Here is a 12427-nt window from a genome sequence, read left to right as displayed (position 1 = left end):
CTATTCTACTTACTGTGAATATTCTCACCTTGTTTTAGACTTTACTTACTTCAGAAATCACATGCTTTTTGGTGTTAGATAAGCTTTTTCTGGAAGTCCTTATGGTTATACTGGTGACTTTTTATATTGACCCTCTCAAAGACAGCACAGCTTTCCCCACAAGTTATTATGATGTTTGTTCCTTCATTCAGCATCTCCAGCATGCCAGGAACTTGAACTTTCCTAAGTGTTAGGATGTGCTACTTTTTGTGTCATGGTGCCTAAAACACTTACGGAGGTGATAACTTGAATCATAAATCACTCTGCAAATAATTAGTGCTCATTTAACCATGAACAAGGCATTCTTTATGGGACTAAAGTTATATCAGTGAGCAAGGCAGATGGTTCCTGAAATTGCAGGGTTTATGTGAGGGTAAAGAAGGCAATGAATGGCAAATACTTGCATAAGATAATCTTGTAAAAGGGATGAGCACTGTAAAGACAAGCAAACCATGAACTTTTTAGGGGCAGGGATAGAGAGAAGTCAGTGGTATAGGTGGTGGGACCCCACAACAATACCTCAAGGGGAGATGATACTGAAGAGAACATTTAAACTGAGGCCTTGATGTCTGGAAATTGTCAGTCGTGCAGCAAAGCCAGACACAGGCAGTTCAAGGCAAAGGGAACACATGTGGCAATACTCTTGACGTTCTTCTTGAGTGGGGCAGCCGAGGGAGAGCTGAGCAGCTGGGAAATGAGTGGAGAACAGGGTAGGAAACGAGACAGGGTCTAGATCACATGAGACCTTAGGAGCATTCGCAGGGCTTTCATTTTCATTCCTCCGGTGAGATGCACCCCCTCAGATAAATAGTACCTTATAGCTATCAACTATATAGGCAACTCAATGTGCTCTTACCCCAGGGAGGTACCCTGGTGGACAGACAGGAATCCACAGAAGTGAAATGAAAGTAGGAGCTTGTGCAGCCTCAGGGTGCAGAGCCAGTGTTCAGAGCCTGCATAACCTGACTCTCAGTGTATACTTTTACACACTATCCGCTGCCTCCCTATTCACAGTGTTTTTGCCCTTTCTAATCTGCACACAAAACAGTGAAAGGGGCAGTTAAGAAGACGGCCTTAGGCCGACTCCATCCAGTGTTAGGTATTACATTTCTTTTGGGGTTAGGCATATGATACTTAGTAATTAAAGCCTTCGATAAGAGACTAAGGCAGCAGTCCTGAAGTCAGCCCTTCTGATACAGGTGATCATTTAGTTCAGGAATTGTTCCTTGTGATTTTTGCTTGGAATCTGGCCAGGTAAATCTTGTACTTCTTAAGAGTACCTTCTTTTAGATCCTGCTGTCTGTCTTACAGACTTCCTAGAAACCTAGACGTTAAGAAATGAAAGGATATAGGTAGGTATAGTGATGAGCCCTGCAAGTATTACAATTCCCTGCTCACAGAAAGGAGATGCAGAAGGAGAAAATCTTGGCACAGAGCATTGGCTGGTTACATGTTCTCCTTTTTTAACTATTTAATGTGATGTGGTGTAGTCAGATGTCATATGGGATTGACTGTCTATTTATCTATAATCTCAAGCCTAAAAACACTATCAGGTCTTAAATATAACCTCACTGTCTGAAATCTCTCCTCTAGAGAGGATAGCTTGATGATGAAAACAGTTGTTAGATATAATAGCCACATATTCTTTGTGCTTGAGCCTTATACTTGTAGCTTTTGTATCAAGGGGAAACAGTTTACCTATAAAAAGCAAGGGTAACATAACTGGCATGGTTCCACTCAGCATACTAACTTTTAGTGGAGCCAGTGGTAGTTGGTAAGAATCAAGTATAATAAAAACATCTATGAGATAGCATCTCACCCCAGCAACAAGAGTAAAGTTCAACAGGGCAGCAAACAAATGTGAAGAGATTAGAACTTTTATGCACTGCTGGTGGGAACATAAAATGGTACAACCACTATGGAGAGTGGTCTGGCATGTTCTCATAAAGTTGGAAATAGAAATACCATTTGGCCTGGCAATTCTACTACTGGGAATATACCCTAAAGCCACCAGAGCTGTGATGCAAACAGATGTATGTACAACCATATTTACTGCTGCATTATTCACAATAGCAAAGAAATGGGAACACCGACTGTTAAAAAAAAAAGAACCAAGTATAATTTGTACAGTGCATCATCTGATTGGCAGAACCACAGATACTTTTTTCCCTTTTGTATATTCATTGTTGTACATTCTCACCCTTTCCTCCTCCTCCCCCCACCCTCCCTGCAGTGCACCCCTTGTTCATATGTTCCTTTCAGACAGTTCTTCCCCTCATCTGTTCTAATGCAGTGTTCATTACCTGTCCATTCTATCCCCATTTACTCCGCAACCTCCCCATGTCTGTTCTATTTTATAACAGCAGTGTATGTAGTATTTGTCATTTTTGTGACTGAGATATTTAATTTAGCATAATGTCACCAAAGCTCCTCCTTGTCGTATAATGTTTTACAGTTTCATTGTTTTTCAGTACTGTGTAGTATATTCCACAGTGTGCATGGACTTATTGATGGGGACTTGGGTTACTTCCATCTCTTTGCTGTTGTGAATAATGCCCAGCAATAAACATGGGCATGCAAACATCTGTTTGAGTTGTGGCTCTGTGGAATTGCTGGGTTAAATGGTATTTCTGTTTCTAACTTGTTTAAGAAAGCACCAGACTGCCTTCCTTTCTGCTTGTGCCATTTTACATTTCCACCAGAAGTGAGTTACAATCTCTCCACAACCTCACCAGCATTTGTTGCTTGCTGGCCTGTTGAACTGTGGTATTGTTGCTGGGGTAAGATGATACCTCATAGTTGTTTGCATTTGGATTTTACTGACAGCTAGGGATTGTTAACATTTTTTCATGTGTTTGTCATCTGAATGTCTTCTTTGGTGAAGTGTCTACTCATATCCTGTGCCCTTTTGTGACTGAGTTGTTTACCTTTTTCTTGTTGAGGTGCTGCAGTGTTCTATAAATTTTAAGATACAAGGCCTTTGTCGGATATGTCATTGCCAAACATTTTCCCCCCAGTCTTTGGCTTTGGTTGTAGGTCAGATACAATTTTTAGATTGTTCCCATGGAATTAATGGAACTTCCATTTGTGGCTTCAGTCACTTGACTTTTCAGTGTTAATGATTTTCTGTTCTCTTCTTTCACTTTCAGGGGATCATTGAAAACTTTTGTCCACACAGTGCATCTGTTACAGAAACAGACTGATCTAGGGTCCCTCCCTGTCGCTGATGTACTATATAGGTAAGCTGCCACTGGGGGTCCCTAACTGTCTTCCTTATATTACAGATTTGTGCCTGAAACTCCTTTTATAAATAGATTCCCAAGCTATTAAAACCTAATAGGAAAATATAAAGATAAAAATATCCAGTTTTTGGACTTAATAAATGTTATATAATAAATACATATTTTATGTTTATGTCATCTGTCCTTTTCTTGAAAGTGTTCCTGCATGTTATAATTTTTTTGTTTTGATGTTTCTTAAAAATGCAGTAGGTTGGAGCAAATTGGATGTGTACTGCAAATTTTAAGATGGTACTGTATTGAAGAAGAAAGTGAGAATCATTCATAATCTTGCCACCAGAAATCATTATCCTCCTGTTTGGTTATATGTACCTCGTAACCCATACATATCACATGTATGTTATATGTACACATATAAGTACTCTATAATATAATTACAACTCTGTAGATACATATATTACTAAAGCCCTGTTGTAATGGTTAAAGAATTTAATTCTAATTCACCAGCTGTCCCATGGAAAAAGATAAAGCAGCTTCTTTCCATGAAGATTAACAGACTTTCAATTTTACTCTGTCCTCCAGGGTTGCTATGAGTTGGAATTTGCTTGGACAGTGAATTTTATTATCTACATTACTGCATACATATGTATTATCTGTATGTTGTTATAATTTTGTGTAAAATATATATACACACACAGTTATAATTGTAACACTCCTTTAAATAGCTTTGTAGTCTTTTAAATTTATAACACGTTATGACTGTCTTTACAGGTGTATAATACTATATGTGAAAACTATCTTAGTATTCTGCTTTTTGATTAATAGGGTAGATTTTTCTTTTCTGGCTTAAATGGGTAGTCTTGGGATCTGTGTGGTTCTCCTTCTCTCCTTATAGGCTGTTGATTTTGGAAGGAGGACCTGGATCACCTTCCTGTTTGCTTGGTGGCAAGCACATTGTTTCATGGGGGTATGAAGACATGTTACCGGCACCAGAGAGCAACACGGGTTCCAATTCTGAAAATAAAGGTACTGCACAGATTTCTTTTATTCAGGGATTTATATTAAGATGTCAAAAAAAATTTTTCCCTCTAAGATCATGTACAGCTTTTAGATCTTAACACAAATTTGTTATGGGAAAAGATTTAGACCAAATACTGTGTACCTTTTAGTTTGACTCTTATACAGTGTGTTCATTGTGTTGTCAGGAAAAGTATAAAAAACTGATACTCTATGAGGTAAGCAAATGGATAGGCGTTAGTATAGAAAGGAAAGGCATTATCTGTGCACCGTGCCAGGGAGGCATAGATTACTTAAATTGGTTTCTAGACAACTGATTTGAACATGGGAGCCTTAAGGTGAAAACTGCCTCTTAATATAATAAAAATATCAAGTCTTCCTGTTTGATACAGTTTCTTTTTGTCTGTCATGTTTTGTGTGTGTTTATCAACACTTCAGTCCTAAAAGCCAAAAGCAGTAAAGCAGTGGAAGAGGGCATAAATCTTTTCATCTTTTTTAAAATACCATGGGTTAGATGGAAATGTTTTTACAGCTTTCCAGTACTTCAGGTCTTTTTATTCTACTTTTCTTGGTGAACATGCCATAGGCTCTCTTAATTGACCTTCACTTCACTGACTTGGCAGGTGGATCAAGCCTCTCCAGTGGCACACTGGAACATACACAGCACAGTACACCCGTGGGGCTGGGAGCTCAGCTGAACATATCTGTGTGCTTCTGTCCCACCAGCAGAACTACAGGCTTATCAAGAGTTCACCTTGTTCCCACACCTGTTTGTTACTGCCATTGAAACTTGTTATGGCTATAGCACTAAGTATCACAGAACTGAAGAAAAAAAATGCTAAAAACAAACCAAACCCAGCACGGCACCTCCATTTTAAAATGTCTAATATTTTGGAAAGACTCAACAGAAACAAGTTGCTGGTACAATTGGTATGAATTAGATGTGGTATCAAGAGTCTGTTCTGAACTATTCTCCCCTTTTTGTCCCAGTGTCAGTGGGGGCAACCTTCTGGTGGCTGCAAGTATATAGGTCTCTATCTGAGCAACAGGCTACCCTTTCAGCTTTTATCCAAGGACTGCCATTTCTACAGGCTGTCACATGAGGTCAGCAGAGTAGGCAGGCCAGTGTGGATGTTGCTTTTTACCTTCATGACTTCACCAGAGCGATCAGGAGAAGCAAGAGTTTGTGGTCCTCCAGGAAGTTCTCTAAACTTACTGCAGGCTTGAATTTGCATCTTCGTGCAAAACCAAAACCTTAAATCTCTTTATTCCCCTTTAGTGTATCTCTTAGTGAGGATTATGGTATTCAGCCGATGTGTTTGTTCTACACTCTTCTGTATCTTTGTTTTCCTTCTTGATCCTTTTCTTATGGTAATTTAATGTTTAAATACTTTTAATATGGAAGGATTCAACATGTATAGAAGTTGAGAGAATATTCTTGGTCAGTCTGTTTAGCTAGCACCTTCACTGCCACTCGTGGCTAGACTCACACTGTTAAGATCTTGGCCTGTAATCTTTAGATTGCCATCTAAAATTTTCAAAATTTAGGTTGAATTCAATGAAGAGAAGATGTTTAAACAGGAAGTGAATATTTTAAAAATGATTACCTATTTTAACTTTTCTTCCCAGAACCAATGTTCATAGGTACCACTTGCTTCCAATTAGTAAACCCAGTTTTAAGGTATCATACTCAGTACTGATTTCAATGGTGTGATGTTTGCATCGTGTAGGAAGGTACTGCTAACCCTGTGAGTGATAGGGCTTCATGGAGATGATTTCGTTCCTTTACCACTATACCACTTTCAGCAGGAGAAGTAAGAGGTCTCCACCCATGAGGATGGAGAACTTCTTGAAGGCCACAGGATAATAAGTATATGATGGAATGCTGATAATCATTAGCACTCATTGTTCGTAATAGCAAAGAGATGGAAGCAACCCAAGTGCCCATTAACAAGTGAATAGATAGAAAAACTATGGTATAGTCACACAATGAAATATTAACGGAGGACCGAGAAACTTGTAAAACATTACACAACATGGGAAAGCCTGAAGGGCATTATGCTGAGTGAAATAGCTCAGTCACCTAAGGACAAATACTGCATAACACTGCTACTATAAAATAGGACAAACATGGGGGCAGGAGTTGTGGAGAGAACGGGAAAAGAGTAGATAGATAGTAAAGACTACATTAGATCAGATGAGGGAAAGAACTGCCCAAAAGTAATATAAGATTAGACATTATATGTGTGACAACAGTCGAACAAAGGGTTCATTGCAGGGAGAGCTGAGAAAGAGGGGAGGGGAGGAAAGAAGAAAATTGCAACAGTGAAAATCTTTTGAATGTTTAAAGCCAAACAAACAAAAAAACAAGTGCCACCTAAAAAAAAATTAGCACTCATAGCTTTAACTATAAACACTGTCTTTAAGGTAAATTCTTTAAAATATGAGTTACCAAACTAAGTGGATAGAAGATAGTATTTACTTAGCTTGGAGAAGGCTAGTCAAGGGGGAAGGCAGCTGGTATTTTTACATAGAAGAGATGTTACCCTTTTATGCTGTGCTACACTTAAACTAAAATTAGAATTCTGCATGGAAAAATCCGCAGATAAAGATTTTAGCTTAATGTGTATAATCAGTGTATCTGAATATTGTCATTCACCATTCATGGACTACTGACTTTCCAGGGAACAGACAACATTGTAACAAATGAATATGATCTCATTTAGCCATGGCAGTAACCTTGGATGCATATACTACAAAACACATCTTACAGATGAAGAAAGAGAGGTCAAGGTTACCCAAAAAGTACCCAAGGCTGTTGAAAACTTAAGCCTACATCATCACTAATTACAGTATTGTTGTTGATTGCCTTCGAGTCGAGCACACCTCATAGTTACCCTCTGAACAAAAGGCTTGAAGCCCCTCTACAACTATCGACATTTATCAAAGTTCATCGAGTTTCCGGAGGCATGTTATGTAGGAAATGGATGTCCCTTCTGCCTCCAATTAGAGTTTTACGCTCTTAATAATTTCCTGATAGAATCAGAGGTGCTTTACATTGACTTAATATTTTCTTTCATTAAAGGGGGGAGAAGGTTGGCTGGTTTTTATCCTCCCACTTTGCTTGAACCTGCACCCCCTGAATTTTTTATTGGTTAATTTTGGAATTTATGAACAGCGTTCTTTAAAAGTCACTTTGAAGCTCTTATTTTAGAAGTGGGAGATTGTGTTTCCCTCGACCCCCAATGCTGTTTTTCAGTACAGAAAGTATGCTTTTGCACCTTTATGAGAGCAATAATGCCTATGATTCACTTGTGGAAACTGCTTTCAGATGCTGACCTGGGACGCTGTCTCACAGCAGATGGCCTTTACCTGTATACGACCAACTCTGTGGGAAGAGGAGTAAGCAAATTGGGGTCTGGATTGCATGGCACTCTCAGGTCAGTTGCATGGAATTTGCTGAAAGACCATTTTCCTTTTCATGTTAATCTTTGTAAAGACAGCCCTTGGGGTTGAACACTGACTACCCATATGTAACTAAGGTCAAGTCTGAAACATAGCAGTCCATTCCTTCCTCTTACTGCCACCATCCTCTTTCTCATATTCTCTTAAGACAGCCTTTCTTAACAAAAAAAAAAAAAGACAGCCTTTCTTTGTCTTGACTCTGACCACATTTGGTAGTGCTGTGATCATGTTTCCAGCCAGGAAATGCTCTGTGCTCTGAATCCCTGTAATAATAGCAGTGACTTCTCCATGGTTATAAATAGAAATTGCTAAGTGAGTTCTTTCTTTTCCCCTTGTTTTTTAGTTAAGTGTTTTGGTACTTGGATTTAACATTGGCATAGCAAGTTGTTTCAAGTTAAGATCTGTTGTTATTGGGTGCTGTTGAGTGAGTCGAGAGAGCTAAGATTTATAAGATGTAAAATCTTTGCAATACTACCAAAAGAAGCCAGTGTTTGAGACTCTTAGCTAAGCCTTTCACCCAACCTTTTTTTCTAATTACTTGTGGAAATTTAATATTTATGATAGTTTGTCAACTCCAAAGTAAACTAAATATAGACATACAATCCCAGATATTACAGATTCAGATCCAGACCACCACAACAAAGGAAATATCACAGTAAAGCAAAAAACACCATTTTGTATATATAAAAGTAAAGTGTGCAAGAGCATTATGAAAAAGTTAGAAATATTGTGAGAATTACCAAAATGTGACAGAAACGCAAAGTGAGAACATGCTTTTGAAAAAATGGTGGTAATAGACTTGCTCAGCACATTGTTGCCACAAACTTCTGTTTGTGAAAACTGCAGTCTCTTCAGAGTGCCGTCAAGTGAAGTGCAGTGCAGTGGAACAAGAGGTGCCTGCACACACCTTCTGGTTGTTGGCATCAATTGGTCCTTTTCTCAGAGCAGGTGGGAGATGCTATCTGTGTCCGTGTCTGATGAAATGCCCTTCTCTAACCCTCAGAGGCTTTGTGTACTGTCGAAACGAGGAGCTGGAGCCGGGATGGCTAGCATTTGGCAGCGGCAGTCTTCTCCACCGGCCTGTGTCTTTTGATAATAAGCCTCACTTCCTTTTCCAGGTCATTGACCAGAATACTCTTCAGGTAAGCAGAAAATAAAGGCATTATCCTGTATATTTTGGCTACAAAAGGGAAATATCAGGCATCATCAGAAGCAGTACTAGCACAGTTGATAAATTTTTTATTGCCAGAGAAGCATCCTTCTGATTTTCATAGTTTTACTGTTCTGATTTTTTCTCTGCTTTCTTAAATCTCAACTCCTTTCTTCTTGAACTGAATGAATACATTGAGTTATAAAGGCCAGTGATAAGCTTTTTTATTATTATTATTTTTAAACAAACAGCCTTTAAAGAGTGAAGAATTATATAAATCCTAGCTAATCTTTAAAACTCTGATCTGTCTGGGGACAGCATCCTTTCCCTCTCCAATTTGTTCTAAACAGCCTTTGATTTCCCTATTCAGTTTATTCTGAACAGTGGGAAGGGAGCTTTGAAATGAGTTCAAAACAAAACAATTGTGTGTTGGGGATTAAGAGCTCCTCTTTAGTGTTCTTTATTGCAGCACTTGCTCCATTAAACCAAAATTACCTGTTCTTATGTCTGGCTCAGATGTACCAACTTTTACAGACCTTGAAAAAGGCACTTTGGTTACCTCTTGTGCTGCTGACCAAAAGGCTGTGCATCTCTGCCAGGTAGCATCAACTAGTAGCTCTTTGGGAGCAAGATGGACAGTGTCTTTCTATTAAGATTTCCAACCTCAGAAACCTGTTGAAAGGTCACTGGAAGTTAGAATTGACTTGAGAGGTTGGTGGTTCAAATCTACCAGCCACTCTCCTCCCATTTCAAGACTTGCAGTCTTGGAAACATGATGGAGTATGCTAGAAGTATGCTAGCATGCTGGGAGTCACAGTTGACAGCTACCAGATGGTTTGGGTTTTAGGATAAAGAACTTTAGAACTAGATTATGGCATACTAATCTTTGTATCCCTTTAGCAGAATAGCTAATGGATATTTGATATCTAATATCTATCTGATAAAAATAATAACAGTAATAGGACTTATATTTATGAATGTCTCTCCCTGTGCCAAGCTCCTATGTACTTCCTTTCCTTTCCCTACATGTGAAATGTAACTATGGTGGCCATATCCTCGAGATAAGGCAGTTGAGACTAGGCATAGTATAAAAACTCAGTAAGTGCTTATTGTTAAATAAACTAAAGCCACTCACTTGCCTAAACTTACATGGTCCATAATTGCTTATCACTCAACTATGCCTTAACTAGTATGTCGCTCATGGTGATGTCTCCCAAGCACCTGTTTAATGATTGTCAAAAGTGTGAAATGAACAAATAAAATACTGGTGCCTTAACCTCATTTCCTTGTACTAACACAGACCGATAAGAACTGTCTTCTAGTTTATTTTTCTTCTGTATTTTTTTAAAAAGAATTATAAGCCTAGGAGTTGAACAGATGTCAAATTTCAGAACATGACTTACATTTAAACATATACATAGATTTTCTTTATGTTGTTACCAGAATTTGAAATGATCCAAGAAAGTTGTACTTTAGATCAGTTAATAGACATGTGTGTTGAAAGTGACTGGGGGTGAGCATAGAACAATCCATAGCTGTTGGCCTTGTAGATTTTCTAGAGTGCTGGTGCCTTAGTTGTAAAGAATTACACTGCCAATGCAGAGGTACACAGTTTGCATCCACCAACAGCTCTGAGGGAAAAAGGTGGGCAGTCAACTCCTGTTTGATTTATTGCCTTTGAAAACTTGCTGGAGGGTCAGCTGTGAGTTGGTTCTTACCCACATACAAAAACAACATAGGTTCAGCAGAGTACAAAAACAGCAGCTAAAGGAGTTTTTAGATTCGCAACAGACAAAACAAGTTGGGGCAAAAGTGCATCTGGAAAGAGTTGGGGGATCAAAACTAGCCTTAGCTTTGACAAGCACTGTGGCATTTGGACAAGAACAAACTGGGAGGAGGGTAGAGAGAATGGTGCAGCGGTGAATGAATGGAAACCCAAAATCTCTGTAAATGTTTATGAAAATTAATAAAATATAATTATAGAATAGAAAAAAAAAACAATAACAACTAAAAAAAAAAAGCTAGCCTTAGGAAAACTTGAAACTGTGGAAATAAAGTAAGTGACTAATCAAAGGGATACTCTCACAGTCCCCCGAGGGCATCTGCCCTTCTCTGATTATTTTCATTTCTTATTTTTCTACTCTTCCCCTACTCCTGAATGTTCTTTAAGCTTAGCCAGCTGTTTTCTTCATTTTAGTTTTCTCTTTTTTTAAGTGCTAATGTCTGGTAGTAGAAATGAGTATGTAACTACACATTTAATATGAAATGATGTACAGTCAATCCATGATGCTGAACATGAAGGCTGTTTAGGGTTAGAAACACGTACTTCATATCTAATGAAGGAAACTTCTCTTCTCATGAACTTGGTGGATTTGAGTAAGCCTTCTTAGCTTTCACTAACCTTTTCATAAGGGAACTTGGAATATTTCATTCACATACATTCATTACTTTCTAACTTGTTCTCCTCGTTTCTCCTTCTTCTTTCTTGACATCATTCCGCTCTTTATTTTTTACTCCCTTCTATGTTCTTTTCTTTTTTTTTTTAACAGATAAACCTTTTACCTTTCACTCCATTTTAAGAAATAAAGACACATGTTCAGTGTGGTTACAATGTCCGTTTCTTAAACAACGTTGAGTTAGGTCTGAATTAGGTGCTAGGGATATGAACACAAATAACAGTATCATTCTTTTTTCGTTTTTAAAAAAATTTTATTTGTTTGTTGTTGAGTGTATACTGTTGAATTGGATACCACTGGTACAGGAAGAGATTGCCCCTCCATCTCCAGTGGAGCATCTGGTGGATTCAAACCTAGTGCCTTCAGGATTGCAGTTCAGCTTCTTGCCACTAGGCCACCAGCGCTCCAACAGTATCATTCTTATCTCTTAAATGTAAATAATCGTACATTTTGTCTACCAAGAAAATTACAGACAGTACTTTTTTTTAAAACTATGTTTTTAATGCTACATAAAATATGTGGGTATAACAGATTTGAAGTGTTAAGGAAATACTTTTTCCTATTAAATTATAATTTGAGTTAACCTTCAAAATCCTTTTTTCTATTTCATGACTAATCATGTTTATGTTGTTACCCACTATAGGACCTTTTCTGTTTTTGTCCTATGGTTTCCACATGTTATTTGGGGAGATAAATATCAGTATTGTTTTAATCAAAAGGCCCTGTGATTCTCTTGGAGCTTACTGTCATTGATGAACTTAGTACCAGAATTTCATTTTCATGCTGATACCGATTTCCTCTCTTTCATGGCCAGGTGGGTCAGGTGGTGTCCATGCCAGCCAATCACCTGCCCATTGGCAGCACTATGAGCACCGTGCACCTGTCTTCAGATGGTACTTACTTCTATTGGATCTGGTCTCCGGCCAGTCTGAATGAGAAAACTCCTAAGGGACATTCTGTCTTCATGGACATTTTTGAACTTGTGGTAGGTTGAGCTTTCTTATTTTATTTTTTTTTTTAAATTTTATTTTAATAATTTTAATGAACATTTAGAGAGATTT

The 12427-nt window shown here is 38.2% G+C and overlaps 1 protein-coding gene across 1 annotated transcript in view; it reads left to right on the top strand.

Annotated features, from left to right (window-relative positions):
- Positions 1 to 12427, top strand: part of HECTD4 (HECT domain containing E3 ubiquitin protein ligase 4) — a 133077-nt gene that overhangs the window by 2758 nt on the left and 117892 nt on the right. Inside the window, exons 2-6 of the mRNA XM_006894679.1 lie at positions 3189 to 3278; positions 4174 to 4304; positions 7627 to 7735; positions 8764 to 8902; positions 12181 to 12351. Of these exons, the coding sequence (XP_006894741.1) occupies positions 3189 to 3278; positions 4174 to 4304; positions 7627 to 7735; positions 8764 to 8902; positions 12181 to 12351 (640 nt within the window). The remainder of the gene's footprint in view (positions 1 to 3188; positions 3279 to 4173; positions 4305 to 7626; positions 7736 to 8763; positions 8903 to 12180; positions 12352 to 12427) is intronic.

This window comes from Elephantulus edwardii, unplaced genomic scaffold (genome assembly GCF_000299155.1).
Source record: "Elephantulus edwardii isolate Elephantulus edwardi_28Jun2011 unplaced genomic scaffold, EleEdw1.0 scaffold00148, whole genome shotgun sequence".
NCBI classification, from domain to species: Eukaryota; Metazoa; Chordata; class Mammalia; order Macroscelidea; family Macroscelididae; genus Elephantulus; species Elephantulus edwardii.
Note: the sequence above shows the minus strand (reverse complement) of the source record. Positions and strands in the feature narration are given on the sequence as shown.